The sequence below is a fragment of the Saccharomyces eubayanus genome, chromosome X (genome assembly GCF_001298625.1).
Source record: "Saccharomyces eubayanus strain FM1318 chromosome X, whole genome shotgun sequence".
In the NCBI taxonomy this organism is placed as follows: Eukaryota; Fungi; Ascomycota; class Saccharomycetes; order Saccharomycetales; family Saccharomycetaceae; genus Saccharomyces; species Saccharomyces eubayanus.
In genome coordinates this window covers 307,499-332,856 of record NC_030985.1, presented here as the reverse complement: position 1 = coordinate 332,856, position 25,358 = coordinate 307,499, and the positions used below count along the sequence as shown (strand labels likewise).

Here is a 25,358-nt window from a genome sequence, read left to right as displayed (position 1 = left end):
CCTCTGAATCATCGTGCCCGGGTAATGATTTTTAACCGCCGATGTTTTTCAGAATATCCAAGGAATCTATAGTCATTAGTGGTATGTGAGGGAAGAGAAGAGGTCATGGATGGAATGGTTTTACTTGTTTCGGCTTAGAGAGCAGTAACTACAAATCTATGCTTTTATTTATAAAGTTGGCTAGAAAAGTAGCCTTATTTAGTCGTATATAAAAATCGTTATCGTTATCGTTTTATTTAAGCCTTGGCGACATATTCGATCAAGTCGACAACTCTGGCGGAGTAACCGTATTCATTATCGTACCAGGAGACCAACTTGACGAACTTTGGAGACAATTGGATACCAGCGGAAGCATCGAAGATGGAAGCGTGAGTGTCACCCAAGAAGTCGGAGGAGACAACAGCGTCTTCAGTGTAACCCAAAACACCCTTCATTGGGCCATCAGCGGCGGCCTTGACGGCCTTCTTGATTTGATCGTAGGTGGCTTCCTTTTCCAACTTAACAGTCAAGTCAACAACAGAGACATCGACAGTTGGGACTCTGAAAGCCATACCGGTCAACTTACCTTGCAATTCAGGCAAGACCTTACCGACAGCCTTGGCGGCACCAGTGGAGGATGGGATGATGTTACCGGAAGCGGTTCTACCACCTCTCCAGTCCTTGTGAGATGGACCATCAACAGTCTTTTGAGTGGCGGTCATGGAATGAACAGTGGTCATCAAACCTTCTTGAATACCGAAGGCATCATTGATAACCTTGGCCAATGGAGCCAAACAGTTGGTGGTACAAGAAGCGTTGGAGACAATCTTCAAGTCTGGAGTGTATTTGGTGTGGTTAACACCAACAACGAACATTGGAGCGGTGGAAGATGGGGCAGTGATAACAACCTTCTTGGCACCAGCGTCAATGTGCTTTTGAGCACTGTCCAACTCCTTGAAGACACCAGTGGAGTCGACGGCAACATCAATCTTCAAAGAACCCCATGGCAAGTTAGCTGGGTCTCTTTCCTGGAAAGTTGCGATCTTGTGACCATCAATGATGATATGCTTGGCATCATGGGAAACTGCGCCTGGATATCTACCGTGAGTAGAATCGTACTTAACCATGTAAGCAGCATAATCGTTGGTGATAAATGGATCGTTAATAGCAACAACTTCGATGTCCTTTCTTTGTAGAGCCAATCTTAGGACCAATCTACCAATTCTACCGAAACCGTTAATAGCAATTCTGATCATTTTGTTTTGTTTGTAAATTTAGTAAAGACTGTTTTATATGTGTATGTTGGTGAAATATTAAACCAAGTTCTTGACAACCTCTTGGAATGACATACAATAAGAAAGGAACAAGAACTACGAGTGAAGAAAAGCATTCAATGTAGAAATGCTGGGGCTATTTATATGCTTCTGGGACTTCAGATCTAGTGCTACTGTCGAACGTTTCCCAACTAAAATGAAAATCAATGTGCCCCCGACTTTTGTGTCCTGCACGTGGATACCGTTGCATGTACCTAAGAAGGCGATGGCAGCTTGCCTTGCTGCACTGTAAAGATCCAGTCTCCAGATCTCCTGCTACTCCGAAGCTTCGAAAACCGAGCTTCCTGTTTGCTGTCTCGCGCCTTTTTCAAAAAGGCGCGATTATGGGCTGCTCGTGACAGTAAAAGAAGCACATCAACCTGGCCCCCTTGGAAAAATGTGGTGTGGTTTACTAAGCAGAAGCCTCTTCGTCACATAACCAGACCCCACGTTGTATTATTCATGTGATGTGGAGTCATGTATGCTTGAGGTGCTAGTAATAACCAACCGGTGCGTATAGTTTAGCGAAGCTCAACAACCTTGCAAGCATCACCAAAACACAAAAGCGGAGAAAGTATTATCACAACAGGTGTTGGCATTCTCAATAGCAGACAGGAGAAGAAGAGGAAGTTGTCTTGGAATCTCAGTTTTACTTCCCTTTCTGCCTACAGTTAATACGCGTTTACCCCAGTTTCATTCTATTTTCTTGCTTTTCAGCTACACTTTTTACCCTAAACGTAAAAAAGACTCATTCTTATAGGGTATGTGACAAATGCCTTTAAACAGACCTCATGCTAATCTGCGTTGCGCTTGAAAGTTCAGAAAGACAAGTCATACACTCTCTGATTTCTATAACTAATGTCGGGATTCTATAACAAATCTAATTATCGCTATGTGTAAAAATTATAAACAACAGCAGACCTGAATATCTAGACAAAACAAAAAAATAAAGATCTCTACAGCTTTCTCCGGCCCCCTTTCTCTATTACTTTCTAAAGTCTCTTCAGGTTCATAGCTGTTTCCTTACTTATTGTCCCAGTTTTCATCGGGTACGGTACAATGTAATTTCTGATTGCTTGAAATATCTTCTTCCGTCTTCATCGATGATGACCAGGCTCAAATAGTTCTTGACGTTAAAGTAATTACAGCTCACATTGGGCGTTAAGTCATACCCGCTCAAAAACAATCTGATAGGAATGGTCTCACCTTTCACCGGAGACCCATCCATGATTTCATACCGGATGGCCGTTGAATCTGTCAACACATTAGAGGTTTGTAAGCCAGAGGACTCTCTTGTGATCAAGCTCAATTCCATGTGCTTTATCCTTAGTCTCGTTAAAAGAAAATATATACGTCCTACAATGACTTCCTTCAAGCTATACTGTGATTTGGCATATTCGAATTCAATATGAAGGCAGTTTTCTATACCGATGTCTAATTTAACTGGTTTGGGTTCATTGGTGGAATGTGGTGCCGGCAAGACTTGATTATCATCTGCGGCTTCAACTGGGCCATCCTTTTTCGGCGTTGCGTCGTTCTTCTTACTAGCCCCGTCTTCACCATCGGCACTAGCGCTGTTGAAGTTTGCTTGTGGCTCATTTGTAGAGAGGGCATTTGGTGCCGTGGCTATACTATTATAAAGGTAGACCCACAATTTTTTTATTTTAGAAATGTCAGTAGACTTTCTCATCACGGTAACTTTGACAAAATATGCTACATCCACATTCTTGCCTTTATAAGATTCGTATCTTTTGCTTAAATCCCTAAACAAGAAGGGAAAGCTTTGAGAATGCTGTAACTCACCAGCGGGACAAAGGTCATAGCTCTGGCACAAAAACTGGTCAACGGAATTCTTCCGTATATCTGATGAGCCATTATTAGAGGTGGAGGATGAGGTGGAAGATGTAGATTTCTTCGAGGAAGAATTACCACTACCGTGCGATTTTATCATGTCAATAGATCCAATGACGGACACTTTTATACCTAAGTGATCTACCTTTTTGCCATCCCGAACTCTCAAGGTGACAATCCCGCCCAAGGATTCGCCATCTTCATAAACGGGCAAGCTCTCTTTCATGGATTTGTAACTGGAACTGCTTGACCTTGATGCGATATCTACATGTTTGCGAGATTCCTCATTATCGAACAAAATCTCGATATCAATTGGCGACTTGAAAAATATGCTCATATTAACTGATAACAACAACAGCACTTGGATCTTATGATGATGTACATATTTCGTTATATTTACAGATTATATATATATATATAAAGACTATTTCAACATTGGTTCAGTAAGGTAACTCTCCAAAAAAGGGCTTCGTATGTGCCAAGAGCAGACTAATCCGTGTATGGTGATATACGATAAAATGTATTCATCAAACGTTCTATTTGGGCTCTTCCTTGGATGGATTCTCATAGACGGACATGTGCTCTGTGACTCTAGGATCGCATTCCAATTCTTGGGTCCATTCACTGTTTTTCTCTTTACCTTGTTTGATCCAGTTTTGAGGCCAGTCCTTTTCTTCATCCTTCGCCATATCGATGTCCTTTGAAATGTCAAATGGTCTAATGTGTGACTGTTGTGCACAGTTAACTACATTGGAACACACATCCTCGACATAGAAACGCTTCTGGTAGAACCGGTAAATTCTTGTGGGAATCGTAGTGAATCCTATTAAATTGGGTATGGGGATGACTAGTAATGGTTGGTTTATGAGAAGAGGGATATTTGTGTCGGGGTTTCTTATGAATTTGCCATCTGCCGTTTGTAATTCCGGAGCGATTTGCAACTCAGGGTATTGGTCTGGGGTGATGAAAGGCTTTAAAAAAAGTTGCGACTCCTCTGTAGCGTTTTCCTCATTTAGCTTCAAATCATCATCCACTTTCGTCTCTGCAGGATCAGCATCGTTCTTTGCATCCGGCAACGTAGCAGGGTTCGGTTCGTTTGCATCTGCCTTAATATCCTTGATCTCAGGAACTTCTGTTATCTTGGGTTCCGTAGCCTCAACCACCTCGATTTCCCTTTCAATAGGGCCCAGCAAACCTTCATGTATACCGGCAATATACTCCTTATATGCACCTCTGCCTAAGCAGATAACACCCCCAGATAGAATAGGGTCTTCTACCAGTGAATCTTCACTTATTATATCTGTTGGCTTGGGCGTTGTATAGAAAATACCAATGACGTTTCTCCAATCGAAGTTTTTCTTGAATTCTTTACCAATCTCTGGATCAAATGGCTCATCGTCTGCCGAATCAACCGAGCCAGTCCTACTGAACGGTAGCAGCGACGAAAGCCTGCTCGATAAAGAGTTCTTCGAATCTACTGTTGTTTTCACTGGCTTGGACCCGTTTGGTAACTGTTCATCCTTTCGCGCCAATACCTCCTTTCGTAGCTGTCTGATTCTATTGGCCACATTGGTTCTTATAGTTCCCTGTCTGTCCTCCTGAACCAGTTCGTAGTCCAAGCCGGCATGGTAAAGAACTGGTTTAACGTAACGCCTCCAAACTTTCAACGAACTCTCCAGATAATCGTTTGGGGGAGGTGCAATGAAAACGGTGATCTTCCGTGGAATTCTGTCTACCTCCAAAACTTCTTCCGCCAACGGTTCCACCGAGCCAGTCGCCCGCTTCAAAATCTGTCGTTGTTTGTACTTGTCGTAGGCCAGGCCTCCGATGGATACCGTTAGCACGGACCAGAAGATCATCCAGTTTCTGGAGGGCAGTCTCAAGGTGGGTACACCAAGGGCTTTGAAAGCCGGATTGGTGTACCCAGGCTTCTTAGCAGGCTTCTTAGCAGGCTTCGCAACAGGCTTTCCGGGTTCAGAAGTCATGGTGTGCTGAGTTTCTCTTCCAAACGATGAGCTTTATGTTACGATATCTTTATCATGACGGTTAATTTTTCACTCTTCGGGCTTAGAAGGCCAGTTCTTAAAAATTTCGATTTTTCATTATATAATCTATACACATCATCGAACTAAATACTGCATGGCTTGGCGCTCCTATTGTTTGGCACAATGCTCGTGGCTTCGACCTTCGTCGTTCCAATTCAGATTGAAACGGCCTTCAGGGACGACATATCTTTCAATTTTGTCAACGACCTCCTGTGAGGTCGATGCGACCTGCACGATTTCCCCGTTTTTGGCACTAATGAAGCCCTCTTCGATGGAGTGGTTGATGAATTGCAGCAGTTGGTCATAAAACCCGTCAATGTTGAACAAGATGATCGGCTTGTTGTGAATGCCCAACTGCGACCACGTGATGCACTCCATGATCTCTTCAAAGGTCCCGTAACCGCCGGGCATGGCCACAAACGCGTCGCTCAAATTGGCCATCATCCTCTTCCTGGTATGCATGTCTGGCACAATTGTGGTCTCCCCGTACTCCTTGGAGATGGGGGTGGAGCCCTTATGGTTTTCCACGGACTCCATCAGCGCCTCGTTGATTTCCTCTTCATCCTCACCAGTTCTCTCCTTGGACACGAGCGCATCCGGGATGATGCCGTGTACTTGCCCGTTCAAATCTGGGCCCATGGTGGACCTTGCTATCTTGCCCATCAAACCGGTGGTACCTCCACCGTACACCAATTGCCACCCAAGCTTATAGAAAAGGGCGCCCAACTCTTCAGCGCTCTCGGAGTACAGCGTTTTAGTTCCAAACGAAGACCCGCAGTACACACACACAGACTTGCCGTGCTCTTGGCGGCCACTACTAGAGCCGCTACTTCCGTTACCACTCTCCATTGTCATTTTCGATGCGATGCTAGATGCTCGTTAAGTTGTGAATACCATTCTGCATCTTTTAGTCCAACTGTTGACAGCTTTCGCCCTTTTTAAGGGCCCTGAGCATAGTGTAATGTCACCGCGCACGAACGAGTCGCAGCAGTCATTCACCCTCAAGGTCACGATGAAACGTGCTAAGCAATATAAGACATAGTTGCAGTCGCAGTGGACACAGGCTACCGGTAGCTTATGGAGGAATCGGCTTTTGTTCTCTATGAGCCATGGCGTTTTGAGAACAAGAAAGATAGGAACTAATGGATGCGTTGACCCCCAGAGAGTCCCCCAAGCGCGACGGTTCGATGGTAACGACTACGGCCACTGCTGCCTCTGCCAAACCAGAAGCCCTGGGCATAAGCACGGAAGGAATAGTCCACGGCCACATCCATAACTACAACAACATGACCTATATCCATGGCCACCTTCACCACAGTGCGGCTGCGGATGACGGCGGGGCCGCTGCTGCCACCGCCAATACTGCATTTGCATCCGATGCTAGCCATGCAGCGGGTAGCGGTGGCCATGCCAATGAGAAGTGTAAAGAGTACGTTGATTGCCAGCATTTTGAGTTTTTGAACTACCATAACAATTCCTCTCTGGCGAAATATAATGACACTGAGACATATAAAGCTGGTCTGAAGAATGGTGTGCCCTTCGCAAAAAGTTTCAATCCGGTAGCTGCTAAGCTAACAAGCCCGCAGGTCGAGTCCAAGAAGGACCTGTCCCACAGGAAGGACTCTTGGTTTAATGACGACTTGATATTATTGCCCTCTGCCAAGAAAAGCAAGCCAAACCCGCAATCTGAAACCGATGACTGTTACTGTACGCCCAAGATTCTGGAAATTTGCTGTGACGAAAGCCACCCCACAAATGCATCTAATACTAAACAAAATAAGCCTGACAACTCAGCCAAGACATTCAAACCCGAGGATGATAACGATGTTATAATATTTACAGATGTGAAAAATGACTACTCTATGTCGAATATTAACCTCCATGACCAGTACCACAATACTAGCGGCCACGAAGCTCACGGCCATAACAATAACATGCCTGATAGCTTATCTCAGCTTATGTCTCATTTATCAGAAATAGATTGCAATTTGACTTGTGATACTCCATGCGCCACGACCACCGACCTCAATCATACTCAAGATAGCCAACCATTAAACAACGATGAAGTTTTCCAAAAGTACTGCAAATTTTGTGATGAAAAGACCGACAATCAACCTTGTCCCAGACATATGCATCTCGGCTCCAAGCAACCTCAGCTGACGCCGAAACTTTCGTCTTTGACACCTCCCGCCAAAACTGTACAGGCGTCAAACCATTCTTATCATGAACATATCTTAAATTCAGATATGGATCTAAAAATCTTGGAGGATTTGTGCAACATCTCGTCCTTGTATGAAGTACCGTTTGGGAAACACATGAGTCACCACAACCACATTCACACTGGTGAGGTTGATCCTGGTATGGTGAATCAAAGTAACGGTAATCAAACCATGAATCTATTACTATCAAGCATCAACAGGTGCGATCCCAAGAATAACATTAACAGCAACATTAACGACAACCCTCTAACTGAAATGGCTGCAACTGATCATCAACACCATCATCACAGGATACAGCTGCACTCTCACAAACCAAACAAAATTGGTAATACTAGCAACCCCCCTGCAGTGCCCACCACGAATACACCAGCTGACCTAACTAACAGTGATTTGAATGAGTTAATTTCCAGAGAATATAGTTACGAGAGGTTTAAAAATCAAAGCGAGCCGCCTTTGCCACCCAAACTTATTCATCAGACTCAAACAAATCGTAGATCTTGGCTCACCAAGGACCATGAGTCTAATGATTTCAGCTCCCTGCATAATACATTATCTTCCAGCGTTTCGCCCCCAGTTGAAACAACAAGTACGATAAATTTCAACTGGTGCTTTAAAGAAGAAAACAATAATGACTTAAAATGTAAATGGAAAGAATGTCCGGAATCCTGTACCTCTCTGTTTGATTTACAAAGACACCTGTTAAAGGACCATGTTTCACAAGACTTCAAAGACTCCCTAGAACCACTAACGTGCAATTGGGAGGATTGCGATTTTCTGGGGGATGATACATGTTCCATTGTCAACCATATTAATTCCCAGCACGGCATCAACTTCGACATCCAATTCGCCAACCCAGACTCATTTTTACAGGGTGGTTTGTCAAAGGAAAAACACCATCTCTTACATTGCCCGAATCCTCAAACACATGAACATTCATCTGGTTTGGAACTATCAGGAAATGACACAACCAACACATCACCGTCCGAACAACTCGAACAAGTCCTTTGTCAATGGGATGGTTGTAATAAGCAATTTTCCAATGCTCAAGAGTTAAATGACCATTTGGAATCAGCACATTTAACACGAGGAAAATCTAAATATCAATGCTTATGGCATGACTGTCACCGTACTTTCCCCCAAAGACAAAAACTAATACGCCACTTGAAAGTGCATTCAAAATATAAACCTTACAAATGTAAGACTTGCAAAAGATGCTTTTCTAGCGAAGAAACTTTGGTTCAGCATACCAGAACGCATTCTGGTGAGAAACCTTACAAGTGTCATATATGTGATAAAAAATTTGCGATTTCAAGTTCTCTAAAGATTCATATAAGAACTCATACCGGCGAAAAGCCTCTACAATGTAAGATATGTGGTAAGAGATTCAACGAATCATCGAATTTGAGCAAGCATATCAAGACCCATAAGAAAAAGTACAAGTGTGCTGACTGTTCTAAAAGTTTTGATGATTTAGTGAAAATGAATTCACATAAAGTGAAATGCTTATTGGAAAGGGAAACATATCTATGAGCGTGATTATCATGGCCCGGCGTTAGGAAAAAACACCTAGGGAGATCACAAAAATGCATACTTATTGACGTTTCATATTTATTTACTGTATATTTATTTACTATATTGTAAATCTACTTTGTAAATTATTCTTTCTTGTCAGTTTTTTACAGTACTCTTTTTCACATAATAACGTCTTTCAAGCTTTATTTTTGTATACCTTCAAGAAAAAGAAGGGGCGAACACACACAGCATATAGATATCCATACAACAGCAACTAGGCAACCGGAAAGAGACTACTAGATACTCAATTTGAGGGAAAAATAGACCGCGGCTTAGGAAATGAGTTTGGTACCATATGAAGAAGGCTCATTGATTTTGGACGACCCTAATTCTAAATCTGTAGTGGTTGTCAATCCAACCTCAGGAACACTATCATTCTTCCAACAGGACAATGGTAGTGACGGCCCAGAAAGTAACGAGGACCTGACTGCGTCCTCATCAGCACTGGACTTTTCCTCAGGGGTTCATCATTTCAAAGGCCCGATAGCTTCTTATATCTGTCCCCAATGTGGTACGGAAATCAACCCTGACATAATGAATAGAAGGCAAATCCATCGCCGGGCTTCCAGTGGTATAGAACAGGAAAACATCAGGCTTGGAAGCCAAGAAAATACAATACCGCTTGGGTTTGAATTTGCCAATTCTAGTTTTTCAAAGAGATATTTCCAGTTATTAGAGAGAAATCATCGGCATTATGCCTTACAAAACGATCCAAACAATAAAGAGAGGCAATATGGCAAAAGCAAATACTTCATTCCAGACGAATTGTTTATTCCTGGGTACTTCCGCAAATTCTTTAATATATTATCTCTACTGGGAAATGGCGCAAGAGGATCCGTCTACAAAGTTGTACACACCATCGGCAATACTGAACTAGGGGTCTTTGCACTAAAGAAAATACCCATCGGAAACGATATGGAATGGTTCAATAAATGCATACGAGAGGTGAAAGCATTGAGTTCACTCACACACAAGAGCGCTAATCTAATTACATATAATCATGTGTGGCTCGAGATGGATTCAGCAGTCGGGTTTGTTAGATCTGTTGATGGGGGTCAATCTGATTCAAAAGAAGAAATTCCATGCATATTTATCCTACAGCAGTATTGTAGCGGCGGTAATCTAGAAGACTGTATTTTAAGAAATGTCTTCGATAAATTTCCAGATATCGAATCACCTGAAGAAAGAAAGAAGAAATTCAGAACTCGTAAGAAGAACCACGGCAAATCAGCAGACATTGGTTTATCTACTGAGCAACTTGTGTCAATTATAAGAGACATAGCAAGAGGATTACACGAACTACACAGTATTGGTCTGATACACAGAGATTTAAAACCGTCCAATTGTTTATTGCTAAACTCGTTCAAGAATGATGATGAAGATAATGAAACACACGAAGAGGGAAGTAACTCGGAACAGTATTTCCCATCTGTTGTGATCGGTGATTTAGGGGAAAGTCAGTTGGAAGGAGAGTCTAGATTAGGCACTGGCTGTACCGGTACATTGGAGTTCACGGCGCCTGAGCTAATTATTCAGGGAGGAACCACATCTTCACCAGCCTTGCCTTCACGATCGATCCATACCTACAATGAGTACACATTTGCTTCAGATATGTATTCTTTGGGTATGATTTGCTACTTTATCGTCTTTGGTGAACTGCCCTTTGAGCCTCAACTGGATATCATTGACCTAAAAGCACGCATCAAACATTTTAGATTTGATACTGAAAGTATGATCGCAAAACATCAAGCCATGAAATTGAAACCAGTAGATTATAGAATCTTTCAACTAATGGATGCTCTTTTACAACCAAATAACGATGTCAGACCCACTGCAAAAGCAGTGGAAGACATGTTAGATGAAATGCTATTAAACTCTAAGCCAGGAAAAAATTTCTGGAAAGATAATAATGACAGCACGTTAAATTTCACCACCATATCTGAACTAAATGAGACCACTAACAGCTTTACTGATGATTTTGTTGAGGATGACAACATGACATTATCATTACCAGCACCGGAAGGGGATCTAAGCGCCGTATCGTCAGCAAAAGTAAACACATCCTCTGTTATAGAGAGGTCGGTACAGTTTTGCTACAAGGTGATTTCTATACTTTCAACCATTATTGTTTTTAAGTCAACGAAAACGGGGTCTTGGCTTTCGTATACGTCATTGGTAATATTGGGAATGGTTTTTAAATCTCCCGTTGATGAAAGAAGCAGACATGTAAGGGCTCTCGGTTTACTGGCACTTATAGCCATACTCAAGAAATACATCTATTAAGAATAAACATACATTGCAAATTAAATAACACATAATAAATCATTTTTACTCTGCCTATTTATAGAAAATATTCATTTCGCAAATCTTTTGCTCTTCTTGTAAGGGCCGCTGAGAAAAGTGCATCATAATGAAAAATAAACGATGAGTAATATAGGGACAAATCAAACCATATAAAAGCATATAGGCGGGAAGAATTATCCATTGAGGTATTTGGGAATATAACCCCGGATCGTGATGATAGGAGAGGGTGTGATCTCTCGAGAAAACACACCTAAAATGATGCTACACCCTGTTCATAGCGAACAGTACCTTAGCGTACAACCGGCGATGCCAACTAAAGATTTCCATACATCAAGTGAAATTATCCGCCAGACACTTGTAGACACAACAAGTGATGACATTTACTCTGTTAAGAATTTCAAAGGCTCAAGGAACCCTGTAAGCCCTAGTATTTCAAATATCGGATTCCAATCTATCTTCCAAACGGCAGATCATCCACGATCCAAGTTCAGTGTGGCCTCTAACGATTCCCTAAAAAGTAATGACGAAGTGTCTGCGATATCGGGCAGGTCCAAATCATCTCAAATCGGAGAGATTAAAACTACTGATTCAAAGGAATATTCGAACAATTTAGCTAAACAATTATCAACTGATGCAATTTCTGTTGGTCAGAAAAGTTTACACTCTACATCTTCCAGCAGCTATATAAAAAGAAAAGCATCTGGTTTTTTAAGTAGGAGGGGCAGGGCACATACGGCCATCTCATCAGATCCTGCGTCGTTTCTGACCACTTCAAGCACTTTGCATAACAATTCCCATTCATTCCGCAATGTAATCAAGAACTTCTTCCAAAACAAAAACCACAGGCACATAGGTCAAGATACTATAGAGCCAGCCATTCCCAACTCTTTGAGTAAATTTTTGCATTCTTCTTACGGAAGACACAAGTCGCCATCGCAATTTATCCATACTAACGCAGGACAGCTTGTAGACTCAGGAACCTCCGTTTACTCTTTGAATGTGAATCCATCCTGTGCCAATTCCAACTCCATTATTGTAGATCCGTTTTCTGAAATAGATCCCACGTCACCAAACCCTGTCTCCATGTTGCATGATCTCTTAAGAAACCTATCGTCTTTGGAAGCCAATTATAAACACTTTAACTCTCAAGAATTGACAACACTTACCAATAACATTTGGAATATATTTTGTAGTAATGTAGCAGAGCTATTCAGGACCCAAAGAATATGGAAACTTCGGGCAAAAATAGAAGATTTCAATGAAGTTTTGGAATTTTATTGTATTTTAAAAACCGATCCAAGAGTTTCCAATGGTGGCATGAATAGAATCGTTAGTGATTTGAAAGAGTTTTTAGTGAGCTCACTATACAGTTTGGAAAACCAAATTGTTTTCAATTATTCCAATGAAGATACAATAAATAACGCGCTGAAAAGGCTGGGTGTTATATGGCGCATATTTTATCAAGAAGTGTATTATGATTTGGCAGCTGTGTTATTACCATTAGATCGGACCATTAGCGACGATGGTGACTCCACGATGTTGAAATTGACAAATGAAAGCCGGGTACATATTGGCTGTGATTTTTCCATTGGTTTTCTTTTACTCAAGTGTTTTAGAGACTCTATAGTTTTGCCTTGTTATGAAAACTTCGTGACTAGCAACGATGGAATAAGTAGAAGTTTTCAACTTTACATTTTCAATCAAGAAGAAGAAAACAACGTCACTGAAACGGATAAGTTGACATTGTTACAGTGTTTTGGTATATTAAGCACTATCCAAAGTGCGGATAGAAATCAACGGATTATTGATGAATTGTTGACAGGCATTAGAATGAGTATATAAAACGCATTTATGAATAATATTTCAATTTTTTTTTATTTAATTTCTCAGCAAGATTTCATTCCATTCTACACCAAGGTCTATTATCAGAAACCTGGTGCTTACAAAGCTTAGGTTCTAGGCCCAAACCAAGCAGGGCAGCCAAGAAAACGCCAAATGAATCTGCAATAGACACAGCACCCATGGCAAATTCTGTTTCTTCGGGCTTCTCTTGTTCCAAAATATTTAAAAATGTATTAACATATGATGCACCACCAAGAAAACCCTCATAGAATATTAATATCATCACCGACCAGGGCGAATGAACCACATAGAACCATGATTGTAAAATTGTTATGCATAAATTCGAACCTTGTAAGAAGGCTAGAATGTATAAATTTCTCATTCTTATCAAGTGCCCAAATGATCTTGATATGAAGACACCTAACTGGTATAGTGTTCCGTAGGTAACATACATATCTCTGTACTTATGAAAAAAAAAGGGCATGGACTTATTCTCCTTTGAATCAATTGGAAATAATAAGGTGGGAGATACTGCCTGATTTATTAAATACTCGAACAAATAGACAGTGGTTAATGGAAGCATGTATGGAAGTACCAATCTCCGAAGCCTTTTGAATGTTTGAAAGATGTGCTGCCTGGAGTTATATAAGGATTGGGAAGCGTTTGTGTGTGTCAACGTGACAGTAGAGGGCTCCAATTGTTCGTCCTCGGCTTCATCAAGTTGTCGGACACTTTGATATATCGAGCTGGTACCGTTGGCATCTAATTTGAAGTAGAACAAAAATGCAAACGGGAGGATACTAAATACCAACAAGGCCAACCTTACCGGGACTTTAAAAATCGAGGTTAAAATCATATAGGATGCCCCTCCAAGAATCCCAGCACCACCAGTACCCGAGGACCAACCATTCAACGAAATTTGTTTATAATGATGCGTTAATTGAAGGAATGTCACTTCACCAAATCCGGAAGATAGAGAAGCAAACGATATTCCCAAGAGACAGACGAACAAGTTTTTAAAAGAAACTAAGAACATCCCTAAACAACTCAGCAAAATCAAGGACCATATCCTGTAGCTATACTTAATCCTATCAATAAAGAACGGGGAACATAACTTAATTGTCAGCGATGGGAGTATATCCGCCAATAGAACTAACGATTTAGGCAAAGTAGGTCCCACGATATCGACAGCTGCCGAAAGTATCACCACATATAGTACATTATTGATCAAACCGAAGAGCCAAAAGTAGCAATACACCTGGCGGGATTCCTCTCTCATTTAGTTTTGCCTATGTTTTATTTCCATCAGACTAGGAGTGTTACCGGTTTACTAAACATCGTCTTTATATGTTTATAGTATGCGTTTTTATTCAAAGGGTTCTTCTCTTCGCGCTTTATCAAAAATTGGTGATACAACTGTAGAATCAGGCTATACTGAAAAAATGAAGGGCGGGTGGGATTCATTATTAAAATATATACATACGAAGTGCTTTATAGAAGTATGTGGAGGTTGTAGAATTTCAGAAGAGGAAGTAAAAAGCAAAAGACACAGGGTTATAAGTAGTCTTTTAGTAGTCTCAATCTTTCCACGGCCTTTTTCAGATAAGCATCATCTTTGCAAACTGCGAATCTTAGCAAGTTCTCAGCAGCCTTTTCGTGCTCTTTGATGTAAAATTCGGTGGGAGGAATAGCAACCACACCCAACTCATTAATCAACCAATGAGAAATACGGAAATCTTTACCCTTATCCATGATTTCCTCTGGATATGGATAGTCCTTTGGAATTTTGACCTTCGAGAAATCAACCAAGACAAAATATGAGCCTTCAGGTGCAGTGTATGGCAAGCCCAATTCATCGAACACTGATGTGAAGATCTTGAATTTAGTGATGTATTCTTGTCTCATGTTTTCGAAATAACCGATTTTCAATGCGTCGTTAATAGAGTTTGCACAAGCTTCCTGTAATGGTGACGGGGATGCAAAGCAGATTCTTGTGTGCGCCTTTGCCGCATAGCTTAATAATTCTGCATTCAAGGATACGACCCAGCCGATTCTCCAACCAGTGGCAGCAAATGATTTACCAGCAGAGCCAACAGTCAAAGTCAATTGTCCGATTTCCGGAGAAAGTGTGGCAACTCTTGTAAATGAATCTGTGAAATAAAGGTGTTCATAAACTTCATCAGAAATGATAGCAACATTGTGCTTGACACATATGTTACCTAAATTAGTTAGTTCGCTGTGAGTAAAAACTTTACCGATAGGGTTGTGAGGAGTATTGATAATGATGGCTTTTGTCTTGGAGGTGATGGCTTTTTCAAATTGTTCGAAATCAATGGTCCATTCTTCACCTCTGGTATTTCTTCGATCCAACTCCTTTGGAGGATTGATAGGAACATACACTACTTTACCTCCACATAGTTCGATATTTGGAATATATTGATCAAAAAATGGTTCAAAAACAATAACTTCATCACCAGCATTCAATAGCCCCATTAAGCAAGAAAGAATACCTTCATTGGCGCCTGTGGTAACGACCACGTTCTCAGCTTTCAATTCTGTATTATAAATGGGAGTATACATGTCAATTAACGAATTGATTAACGACGGGCGACCTCTAGTTGGAGAATATTGGTTAACCAATGGAATCTCTAAGGCCTTCTGAGCTTCTTTGATGGCGAATTGAGGAGGGGAATACGAAAAAAAGCCTTGACCCAGGTTTATCAGTTCACGACCTTGGTTGTTGGAGTTATTGGCAGCCTGCGCAGCAGCTTCATTGGTCAATGACCAAACATCCTTAGCTGTGTTAGAAGTGAAGTACTTGTTAGCGACAATTTTCGGTTTTCCGGTAGACATTTTGCTTATGAGCTGACGGATAAAGCGTTGTTTCATAAAGAGTTCAGATGTCAATGCGGACTTTGAACGACTGGAATAATTTAAAAAGTAAACATATCTTTATCAAGGTTTCGCCTTTAAAAGATGATTGATTTTTGATTCCTGATAGTCATGATGATATAGGAAAAAAGCCACAGTTTTTTATCACGTGCCATGAACAGTAATAGACTATCCTATGTTATATGACATTATATATTTGCTATTTGATCTTTATCGTACAGAGAATGACGAGGGTGGTGTGCGATGAACTTATTCATTGTGTCTTAGTGGTGAGTTGTTGGGATACATGCACCAGTTCTTCGTTACATTCTTTGATGATTTTTGAATCTACTTCCAGCATCTTGCGCAGTTCGTCCCATTCGTTTTGGCTCTTTTTATCAGCACTGGCGGTTTCAGACTCGATACGAATCAGTTCCCTCTTCAAATATGATAGATCTTGCTGTAGAGATTTTTGAGAGTGAACAAAACCGTTAAACTGCAGTATTTGATTACGTATTTCTTTGAACCACTCCATTTCACCGTGGCTTATATTCTGTTCCTTGAATTTATCGGATTCGGCAATCTTGGAAAGGTTTTGGGTTAATTTGCTAAATCTAACCATTAGTTTTGCTTGCCTGCTACTTTGAGAGTCCCATTTTTTAGTTTGTGCTTCAAGTTTCTTCCGTAAAACTTCATCCTTAGCGATTATCTTGGACGTAGATTGTAACTGGCGAGTTAGTTCAAACTGTTGCTCATGTATTCTGTTGTGTATAGAGACACCCAAGGATTGGGCTTTGATAATTTTTTGTAAAAATTCCTTGGAAATATCGGTAAAGATTTCTAGCTGGTTCTCATTAGCTTCATTTTTCAAAGGTAATTGACGATCTGCTGGAGGGATGATTCTTTCACATGGGCTTAGACAAACTTTTTGAAAACTTTCATTTAACGAAAGAATTTCGTTGATGGGTTGGGTAAAACTTATCTCATAACCGCGTTTTCCTGTATCACTCTTGTCCGAGTACTCGTTTGTACCAAGTGCGGCAGAGTCGTTGAGACTTTGCTCTTCCTTGTGACTTGATATGTTTTGAATAGTTAACTTTTCTTTTGATATCAAAGCCAAACTGGACTTGTTATTCCAGTTGATATAAGCGAAGTTTGAGAGTTGTTCAATGGTTGCGATATCTTCAAAATTACTTACAAACTTCACATCTGCAAGTGCATTTAAATCGGATTCATCGATACATTTACTCAATACGGAAGTCCAGCTTGTACAGTCCAGTTGATGTACAGAGCTTTTGAAAGTCACGTATAATTTCCCCAATTGATCTGGTAATGTTGTTAGACACTTCATCTCCTTTTGCTGTAATTTTGTTCGTTCAATCAAAATCAACGAATTATTATAGACGTAGTTGTCCACATCCCATGACATTGACATCTCTAAATCTTGAAATAACAAAATAAGAGACCCGTCATCAAAACTGACACAAATAATTTCATTCTGCTCATTGTCAATCGGTATGGTTGTGATCTTTGATGCTGTATAATCATACAACTCGTTAGGAAAGGGGTTTATGGTAAAGGGCCCTTGCATCTTCACCAAACGATATTCATCATCAATTTGGACTTTAGCAAGTTTGGAATCCCAATTTTTGTGTAGTTTGGAAACAAATTGCAATTGTTTAGTGATATTTCTTTTCACTTTATAATCTGTCGTGGAATTCAAAGACTCGTACATCACTAATGATTTATTTAAGATCCAACCCAAATCTTTCTCACTCAAAGATAGTACTGAAGGTAAAAATGGGTAAAGTGCAAAGATATCGCCACCTTCTGTAGTGTTTAAACAGTACAATGTCAACCCATCTTTACTGAATGCCAAATCCGTGATGTCGTTTACGCGTGCATCTAAACCAAATGAGCTATTGCATTTGTTCAGAACAATCGGCCTCTTATGTTGATTGAGAATATCGAACATTGTAATGGTATCATCCTTTTTTAGAACCACTATACAGGAATCATTGTAACTCTTCGGATGAAATAGGACTTTCTTGATCAAAGAATTTGAACCAAGTTCCGATTCATTAATAGAGTAGTGAAATACTTGGAATGCGTCTTGAATGGAAACGTCCTCTACATTTGAATAGCCCCAGGGAATTTCCATTACAAAGATCTCTTGACCGTTATAGAAACAGAGCAAATCGCCAGACGCACAAGATATAACATGAAAGGTGTCGTCCAAAACCAAGTGACGGCTAAAGCTCAAGCTTTGGTAGGATGGATCGGTGAGCGAACTGCACCATCTTATTATATTATCTTGAATGACAACCAATCTTGTTCCATTGTGGGAACTGAAGATATAACGTGGGGTTTGCCTCGCTGAAAGCGATGCTTGAAAAATGGGCAATGCAGCTAAGCTATCGGATTGGGGCATCTTTCAGATATTCTAGAGACCACAGCTCGATTGTTACTGCCTCTTTCACTGCTTGGAAAATGGATACATTCAAAACTTCAACTTTTTTTCTTAATGAAGAAGTGATTTTTTCAGTTGTTGCGGCGAAGAATAGTAAGTATTTTTTTATTTTTCATTATAAATCTATAAACTATTGTATATATACACGTATACAAATCTTTGGAAACAGTTCTACGCTAATCCAGAGCCAATATAACGGTCAATTCAGGTATCCACCCATTTAGCAATCCCATCACGAGATTCCAACCTAGAAAATAACACAATTTAGGACTGAAAACGGACCAAATAAAAAGATGAAATCTTAAAAGGATACATGCCGTCATCAAGCAAGTTCCAAAAATGCAGTGGTAGGTGAAAGTTGGTAATTTACTCCTGACAAAAGTTTGTAATTTATTTTGCGACGGGGAAGGCCCATAATTTATTGACCATGGTAGCATGGACCAATAAATTGCTGGCGCGAAATTTGCAATGGACATTAGTAGTCCCACTACAGCGATGTTATAATCGGAAGAAACACCATGGTATGCGTTTCCAAGATCTATGGTAGAAATAGAATTTGTACCCCCGAATTGGAAGAACGAGAAATTTTGTAGAATTAACGAAACTAAATTTGACAGGTAAATCTTATTAGTTGATGATGAGATGGGGAAATTTTTGAAAAAGTAGCAAATTTGTGATTGTAAAATTTGGAAAACGAGGAATTGGCCAATATTTTGAGACGATGTTTGTAAAATCAACAAGATTGTCACGTATAGTTTCATATCTCTAATTAGGTACCTTTGGTCTAAGACTTTCAATTTAGTCAATACTAATCTTGAAATGACAACAATGGCCCAAGCCTGGAAGAAAACACGCGCCAATGTAATCAGATTACTTTCACTTGGGACAAAGTCAATTTTAGTCAGCAAATCTTGCATAAAGAGTGGTATCTCAGCCTGATCACCGTTTACAATTTCCCATGAAATTTTGTATATGAAACACAATCCGACTAAAATAGTGGACATGATAAAATGTAACAATTGGGAGCGAGCAGACGCCATTATCAGTGCTAGGAACGTCAACAAATTCAAAGACCATTTCCAATAGGGGTTCTGGCTAAGTATATTTGACATAACATTGGTGTAAATAAATTTCTGGCCACTGTTATTCCAAAACTTAATCAAACGAACGCATGCCAACAATATAAACCAACGTGTGATTACGGACGCGTTTAGTTTGTACACGAAGAGAGGGACCGCGGAGAACGCCGTTACTATCCACCACCACAGTTGGTGTTCTTCCTCGATGAAACTGCTTGCAAATGTGGAAACACCTAGTATTATGGAAACCAATAATACAGAGAGGGAAGAGGTCCGCAATTTGCAGAAAGTGTGTCCGGAATGGCGTTGTAATTGATAAGTAGCAATGATTGTTATGATGAGGAAACTGACAAAGGCTAATGACAAGAGCGGATAGTTATAGTTTGTTGCGGACTTAGTTAGAGTTTCTTGGATATCGTACATCTTTGAATATATATCACTAATGGCTAAATCGTCAAGAACCGCTTCTTCTTGATGGTCAGACAGCCTCCACAGATGCATGAAGTTCTCTTTCATACTTGCCAGTTTGTTAGGAAGTAGTTGTAGGAAATCCGGTATGATGATGCCCACGCTGTTCATCGGGATGGGCATACCAAACAGAGCGGCTATGGTGGGGACGATATCGATCTGTTGCACAGTCTCTAAATATTGAAAATCACCGCCCAGGGTACCATTGATGGGCAAGGCATTCTCCGCTTGCGATGCTGGCTTGGCAAACTGAGACAACTTTGGTGACAAGAACAAGAGCCCCGCGGAAGTTTCGCCGGCTGAAGAGCCACCATGGTTGCCCAGTTCGTTCATACCGTGGTCACCGAGAACACAAATCAACGTGTCGTCGTCACTTTTGTGCTCTAGCACTTGATCGTAGATTGTTTTCAAGATGCTGTCCATTTCTTGGTGTTTCGTGGACATGAACTTCGAATTCGGGCCATCTTTATGGCCGATGTGGTCGAGACCCAAGTAGTGGAGAATAGCCACGTCCCATTGGGCCCATTCCTGGAATAGCTTCTCCGGCAGATTCCTCGTCACGTTGTTGTCAACTTGAGTAAAGTCGCTGACGAAGAAGGAGTGGGTGGGGTCGGTGAAGTCGAACCACTCATGTGGGAAGAGTTTCAGCCACGTGTCATCGCCCATAAAGCGGATCGTGTTGTTGTGCTGGATGAACTGTTGCAGCCAGGAATCGTGTTCCGACAGGTCGTTGGAGTCCACGTCCTGAGCCACGTTCAGCAGCAGGTCAATGAAGCTGGGGGTGGACCCTGTTGTGATACTCTTTAGTCGGGGCAGCGTGACGGTGGGAGGGTTGGCAAAAGACGTGTAGCCCCAGGCCTCGCCCGTATTGAGCCATTGGTGCACGTTGTTGAAATGGGACATTCCGGAATCGAAAAGAAAGTCCGATCTGAGGGCGTCGATGACCACGAAGACCAGCTTTTGAAAGGGCCTCTCGTGCTGAAGATCGCGGTCCTGGTCTGGATCCTGATGCGATATGCCTGGCAGCACGATTTTCCTGGGGAAAAAGGCAAAGATGAAGAGGAGGATGGCGAATAGCTGTGCGCACGATAGGCACATGAGCTGCTTCAAGTTCATCCTGGTCGTGTTGGAGAGATGTGTGTGCGTACAGGATACGCCTATTCCAGTGTTGATTACAGTTCAAGATTTCCTTTTTTTTTCCAGATCGAGTTTTTCATCATCATATTCTAAACTGAAGAATGGCTGTTAGAGTGCGACAGAGCAGTACAAACAAATAGTATGTATGTATATGAGGCGTATGTATGTATATGTGTGAGTAGAGAGCGTATTTACAGAGGGGAGAAAGGGCAGAGGGACTGGGGAGGGGGGCGAGAGGAACCCTAGCGTGCCTCGACCGCGCCAGCGCTCTCAGGTCTTCTTCTTGGCCTCGTACTCTTTCTTGAGAGCCTCGAGCTCCTTCGCGTCGATGGGCGGGATGGGCACGTCTGCAAAGTCGTTGTCCTTGTGCAGGAAGCTGTATGTATAGTAGTAGACGGAACCCGTGATGCCCAGCAGCACCGTGAGCCCGAGCAGATTGCCCTTGAAGAAGGGTTTGCGAGCCCGGATCATGGCGGGCGTCATCTTCCACGTKCGCGTGTCCTGGTACTTGGAGGGATTCAAAACCATGCTGCGGTGTAGTAGTGTACTTGGCGTGGCTTGCGTTGCTGCCCTGTTGTTGCAATGGCTCTTGCTTTACTTATATACCAGAATACTCTCCCTTTATGTTTCGAGCGAAAACCACTGCCAGACCATATCACTGCGCACGAGGCGGGGAGGAATAGGCCATTTAGAGCAAAGAAGATATAACACAGGGCAGAAGTAAGCTAGTTAGTGAGATTTTGGAGTGTGTTAGAGCTGGGGAAAGCACAGTCGAGTGAGAGGATGACGGTGGGTATTGCTAGAAAGCTATCCAGGGACAAGCCGCATAGGGACGCGCTGCTGAAGAACCTTGCGTGCCAGCTGTTCCAGCACGGGTCGATCGTGTCGACACATGCCAAGTGTAAAGAAGCCTCCAGGGTCGCAGAACGGATCATCACCTGGACGAAGAGAGCGCTCGCGACGAACAACAGTGTGTCGCAAGCAGAGCTGAGAGCGCAGATCCAGAGCCAGCTGTTTCTGGCGGGGGACAATCGCAAGCTGATGGAGCGGTTGTTCAACGAGATTGCTCCACGGTACGTGGAAAGGCCCGGCGGGTACACCCGTGTGCTGCGGTTGGAGCCCAGGGCCAACGACTCAGCTCCGCAATCCGTCCTGGAGCTGGTCGATTTGCCTGTGGCTTCTGAGTCGCACGCGGTGAACAGGGGCAACTTGAAGATGTGGCTGTTGGTGAAGTCGGTCATTAACGATGACACCAACCACCTGCCCCACAGCGAGCTGACGCTGCAGAATCTGTACAAGCTGGCGAAGTTCAAGCCGGAAGCGCAGTTGCACAGTGAGTTCTCGCTGATTAAGGAGATCCTGTTCAAGGAACTGGCCTTGCCCTACGATAAGACGGTGGAGGAAGAAAAGACGCAGGCGCTTTTGAAACAAGTCTACTCTTCCGCGTTGCCCAAGAAGCAGAGGAAGCCCTCGTCTTATGTCATGGTTCCCAGACCCTAGATTTCTGTGTATACCCTTGTAAATATATAGATGACAATAGAAAAAAATAGTAATAATAGTGTTATATATATATATTTTTTCATGCAGGGAAAAAGAGTGAAAAAAAAAAAAAGACACAAGAGAGAGCAAATGAGGACTATCCAAGACAGCTCGTCCAGAGGTCAGCGCAGAGACCAACACAATGAATGAGAACACTAGCAGTATAGAAACGGGGGTTCCACCGCCTTGTTCGCTCCAGCTGCCTGTGGAAAAAGTACAGAGGATAGCCAAGAATGATCCGGAATACATGGACACTTCAGACGACGCATTCGTAGCCACAGCGTTTGCTACCGAATTCTTCATTCAGGTTCTGACACATGAATCGTTGCAGCAGCAGCAGCGCGGCCAAGTACCTCATCCTTCCGACGAGATCACGCTGTCGTACGACGACGTCTCCGCCACGATATTAAAGTCGACCGATGGCCATCTGCAGTTCTTGAACGATGTGATACCGATCACGAAGAACCTGAGGCTCCTAGTGGAGGAAAACAGAGTTAGGTACACCACGAGCGTCATGCCCCCCAATGAGGTGTACTCAACCTATGTGATGGGCGAGACGGCCTTGAAACCCAACATTGTCGAGATCGACCTTGACAATGACGAAGATGACGACGAAGACGTAACGGACCAAGAGTAAACCATGCATAGAAACGCCTTTGCTTTGTACGTTCTGTATAACCACTATAGTTTCTTTATACGTTAACTAAACTAAAAGGGGGGAAAAAAGGTCTGAAGATTTAAGAAGCCACGAACGAATAAAAAGAGCTGGAAAAGCGAGAGCAAGAGCAAGAGCAAAAGTAGACGCTTACACTTATACAATATGGGGTTCTATCAAGGTGACGACGATGACACCGACACCAAGACATTTAACGACAAGTTCATCAAAGACCGGAAGTTCGCCACGGCTCCCTTCTGGAGCCTCTTCCCCAAGTTGAAGGACATCGACGAGGACGATGACCCGCTCTTCCCGCTGCCCTTCAAGTTCAACTTCAAGGATTTTGGCGACAATGCCTTCGCCATGGCATCAGGAATTCCGACCGTGAAGCAGTTCGACAAGTGCCAGGAGCTAAAGGGCCAGTCCGCGTGGACAACCCAGGGCATTTGGAAGTGCCTAGTCCCCGGCCAAGCGATCCCTCCACTGCCCAACCTGGACTTCCTCTTGCCCCTGGAAGACGTCCAGTCAGACAAGTCGCATTCCCGTGGGCTGTTCTTCAACGACTTCAACCTTTTTTTGAAATGGAGATCGCACATGAACAAGCTGCAACAGCAAAGAACCATCAAGTCCGCTGCCCTGGAACCCGTGGCTAGGACCCCGGAGGACCTCATGTTGAGCTGGGACGACTTGCATTTGAGTAACGATGCTGAGTACGCAACTGCGAACGGGGCCAAGAAAATCGTCGGTAGGGCACAGTCCATCAACACTACTAGGGACTCCAGTGATTCAAAACCTAACACTGTCAAGACTGAGAAAATTTACTACGACGACGGCACCGTGGAGATCACCACCACCACCACCGCCAAGGGTTCCAAGCCTCAGGTGAATCATGAAGTGGTGAGCACCGATCAAGACAAATAGAACGCTTTCCTGCAATTTTTTTGTTTTCTTACATAACTTTTACTCGTATACCTTGTACATACCACGATTATGACCTTGCCCGCGTGGAAAATATTCGATATGCAAGGGGAGATCCTTACATACAAGTACTTTACATAGCGTCAACGAAACACACACATAAACTAATCCATAGACGAAGATRAATGTTGTCAAGGAACTCAGTGTTTGTGGCGGCCGATTGGTCAAGTTGTCGCACAACTCGACCTCCACCAAAACGTGTATGAACGTCAATGTCTACCTGCCCAAGCAATACTATGCCCAGGATTCTTCAAGGAGCAGGCCCATTCCCACAGTGGTCTACCTTTCTGGTTTGACTTGCACTCCAGACAACGCCTCTGAGAAGGCGTTTTGGCAGTTCCAAGCTGACAAATATGGGTTTGCGATGGTTTTCCCAGATACCTCTCCCCGTGGTGACCAAGTCGCAAATGATCCTGAAGATTCGTGGGACTTTGGGCAGGGTGCAGGGTTCTACCTCAACGCCACCCAGGATCCGTACGCCCAACATTACCAGATGTACGACTATGTCCACAAGGAGCTACCACAAACGCTGGATGCACACTTCAACAAGAACGCCGCCGCTAAGCTGGACTTCCTGGATAACGTGGCCATCACAGGCCATTCGATGGGCGGGTACGGTGCCATCTGCGGGTACTTGAAGGGCTATGCTGAAAGAAGATACAAGTCCTGTTCTGCATTCGCGCCCATCGTAAACCCTTCCAACGTTCCCTGGGGCCAAAAGGCGTTTAAGGGTTACCTAGGCGATGAAAGGGCACAATGGCAAGCTTACGATCCATGTGCGCTAATCAAGAATGTCAAGCGTGTGGGTGACGACAGGGTTTTGATCCATGTGGGGGACGAAGATCCCTTTTTAGAAAAACACTTGAGACCGGAATTGCTACTTGAGGCTGCAAAGTCTACTTCATGGGAAAACCATGTCCAAGTAAAAAAAGTGCACGGGTTTGATCACTCTTACTACTTCGTTAGCACTTTTGTTCCAGAACACGCTGAATTTCATGCCAAAAATTTGGGGTTGATCTAAAGGCATTGCATATTT

General features: G+C 42.6%; 16 protein-coding genes across 16 annotated transcripts; 7 read left to right on the top strand and 9 right to left on the bottom strand.

The window, feature by feature from the left end:
• Window positions 1-236: 236 nt before the first annotated feature.
• TDH1 (glyceraldehyde-3-phosphate dehydrogenase (phosphorylating) TDH1) lies at window positions 237-1,235 on the bottom strand (the record flags this gene model as incomplete). Its single annotated transcript, XM_018366065.1, has 1 exon — window positions 237-1,235. One exon carries the CDS (start codon window positions 1,233-1,235, stop codon window positions 237-239), a length of 999 nt encoding a protein of 332 aa, XP_018221271.1.
• Window positions 1,236-2,334: 1,099 nt separating this feature from the next.
• On the bottom strand, window positions 2,335-3,480 carry PEP8 (retromer subunit PEP8; the record flags this gene model as incomplete). Its single annotated transcript, XM_018366064.1, has 1 exon — window positions 2,335-3,480. The coding sequence occupies one exon, from the start codon at window positions 3,478-3,480 to the stop codon at window positions 2,335-2,337; it is 1,146 nt and encodes a 381-aa protein (XP_018221270.1).
• Window positions 3,481-3,679: 199 nt separating this feature from the next.
• TIM54 (Tim22-complex subunit TIM54) lies at window positions 3,680-5,128 on the bottom strand (the record flags this gene model as incomplete). The annotated part of the gene is made up of 1 exon (XM_018366063.1): window positions 3,680-5,128. The coding sequence occupies one exon, from the start codon at window positions 5,126-5,128 to the stop codon at window positions 3,680-3,682; it is 1,449 nt and encodes a 482-aa protein (XP_018221269.1).
• Window positions 5,129-5,296: 168 nt separating this feature from the next.
• On the bottom strand, window positions 5,297-6,043 carry LOG1 (Log1p; the record flags this gene model as incomplete). The annotated part of the gene is made up of 1 exon (XM_018366062.1): window positions 5,297-6,043. The coding sequence occupies one exon, from the start codon at window positions 6,041-6,043 to the stop codon at window positions 5,297-5,299; it is 747 nt and encodes a 248-aa protein (XP_018221268.1).
• Window positions 6,044-6,330: 287 nt separating this feature from the next.
• ZAP1 (Zap1p) lies at window positions 6,331-8,937 on the top strand (the record flags this gene model as incomplete). The annotated part of the gene is made up of 1 exon (XM_018366061.1): window positions 6,331-8,937. The coding sequence occupies one exon, from the start codon at window positions 6,331-6,333 to the stop codon at window positions 8,935-8,937; it is 2,607 nt and encodes an 868-aa protein (XP_018221267.1).
• Window positions 8,938-9,258: 321 nt separating this feature from the next.
• On the top strand, window positions 9,259-11,262 carry IKS1 (protein kinase IKS1; the record flags this gene model as incomplete). Its single annotated transcript, XM_018366060.1, has 1 exon — window positions 9,259-11,262. One exon carries the CDS (start codon window positions 9,259-9,261, stop codon window positions 11,260-11,262), a length of 2,004 nt encoding a protein of 667 aa, XP_018221266.1.
• A 234-nt stretch (window positions 11,263-11,496) lies between these two features.
• BIT61 (Bit61p) lies at window positions 11,497-13,125 on the top strand (the record flags this gene model as incomplete). Its single annotated transcript, XM_018366059.1, has 1 exon — window positions 11,497-13,125. The coding sequence occupies one exon, from the start codon at window positions 11,497-11,499 to the stop codon at window positions 13,123-13,125; it is 1,629 nt and encodes a 542-aa protein (XP_018221265.1).
• A 55-nt stretch (window positions 13,126-13,180) lies between these two features.
• YHC3 (amino acid transporter YHC3) lies at window positions 13,181-14,404 on the bottom strand (the record flags this gene model as incomplete). Its single annotated transcript, XM_018366058.1, has 1 exon — window positions 13,181-14,404. One exon carries the CDS (start codon window positions 14,402-14,404, stop codon window positions 13,181-13,183), a length of 1,224 nt encoding a protein of 407 aa, XP_018221264.1.
• Window positions 14,405-14,679: 275 nt separating this feature from the next.
• Window positions 14,680-16,014, bottom strand: BNA3 (kynurenine--oxoglutarate transaminase; the record flags this gene model as incomplete). Its single annotated transcript, XM_018366057.1, has 1 exon — window positions 14,680-16,014. One exon carries the CDS (start codon window positions 16,012-16,014, stop codon window positions 14,680-14,682), a length of 1,335 nt encoding a protein of 444 aa, XP_018221263.1.
• Window positions 16,015-16,270: 256 nt separating this feature from the next.
• NUP82 (linker nucleoporin NUP82) lies at window positions 16,271-18,427 on the bottom strand (the record flags this gene model as incomplete). Its single annotated transcript, XM_018366056.1, has 1 exon — window positions 16,271-18,427. One exon carries the CDS (start codon window positions 18,425-18,427, stop codon window positions 16,271-16,273), a length of 2,157 nt encoding a protein of 718 aa, XP_018221262.1.
• A 215-nt stretch (window positions 18,428-18,642) lies between these two features.
• Window positions 18,643-21,129, bottom strand: LAS21 (mannose-ethanolamine phosphotransferase LAS21; the record flags this gene model as incomplete). The annotated part of the gene is made up of 1 exon (XM_018366055.1): window positions 18,643-21,129. The coding sequence occupies one exon, from the start codon at window positions 21,127-21,129 to the stop codon at window positions 18,643-18,645; it is 2,487 nt and encodes an 828-aa protein (XP_018221261.1).
• Window positions 21,130-21,420: 291 nt separating this feature from the next.
• On the bottom strand, window positions 21,421-21,678 carry COA3 (Coa3p; the record flags this gene model as incomplete). Its single annotated transcript, XM_018366054.1, has 1 exon — window positions 21,421-21,678. The coding sequence occupies one exon, from the start codon at window positions 21,676-21,678 to the stop codon at window positions 21,421-21,423; it is 258 nt and encodes an 85-aa protein (XP_018221260.1).
• A 255-nt stretch (window positions 21,679-21,933) lies between these two features.
• MRPL8 (mitochondrial 54S ribosomal protein bL17m) lies at window positions 21,934-22,650 on the top strand (the record flags this gene model as incomplete). Its single annotated transcript, XM_018366053.1, has 1 exon — window positions 21,934-22,650. The coding sequence occupies one exon, from the start codon at window positions 21,934-21,936 to the stop codon at window positions 22,648-22,650; it is 717 nt and encodes a 238-aa protein (XP_018221259.1).
• Window positions 22,651-22,831: 181 nt separating this feature from the next.
• DLS1 (Dls1p) lies at window positions 22,832-23,326 on the top strand (the record flags this gene model as incomplete). The annotated part of the gene is made up of 1 exon (XM_018366052.1): window positions 22,832-23,326. The coding sequence occupies one exon, from the start codon at window positions 22,832-22,834 to the stop codon at window positions 23,324-23,326; it is 495 nt and encodes a 164-aa protein (XP_018221258.1).
• Window positions 23,327-23,509: 183 nt separating this feature from the next.
• On the top strand, window positions 23,510-24,265 carry MPM1 (Mpm1p; the record flags this gene model as incomplete). The annotated part of the gene is made up of 1 exon (XM_018366051.1): window positions 23,510-24,265. The coding sequence occupies one exon, from the start codon at window positions 23,510-23,512 to the stop codon at window positions 24,263-24,265; it is 756 nt and encodes a 251-aa protein (XP_018221257.1).
• Window positions 24,266-24,524: 259 nt separating this feature from the next.
• On the top strand, window positions 24,525-25,343 carry DI49_2948 (S-formylglutathione hydrolase; the record flags this gene model as incomplete). The annotated part of the gene is made up of 1 exon (XM_018366050.1): window positions 24,525-25,343. The coding sequence occupies one exon, from the start codon at window positions 24,525-24,527 to the stop codon at window positions 25,341-25,343; it is 819 nt and encodes a 272-aa protein (XP_018221256.1).
• Between the last annotated feature and the right edge of the window lie 15 nt (window positions 25,344-25,358).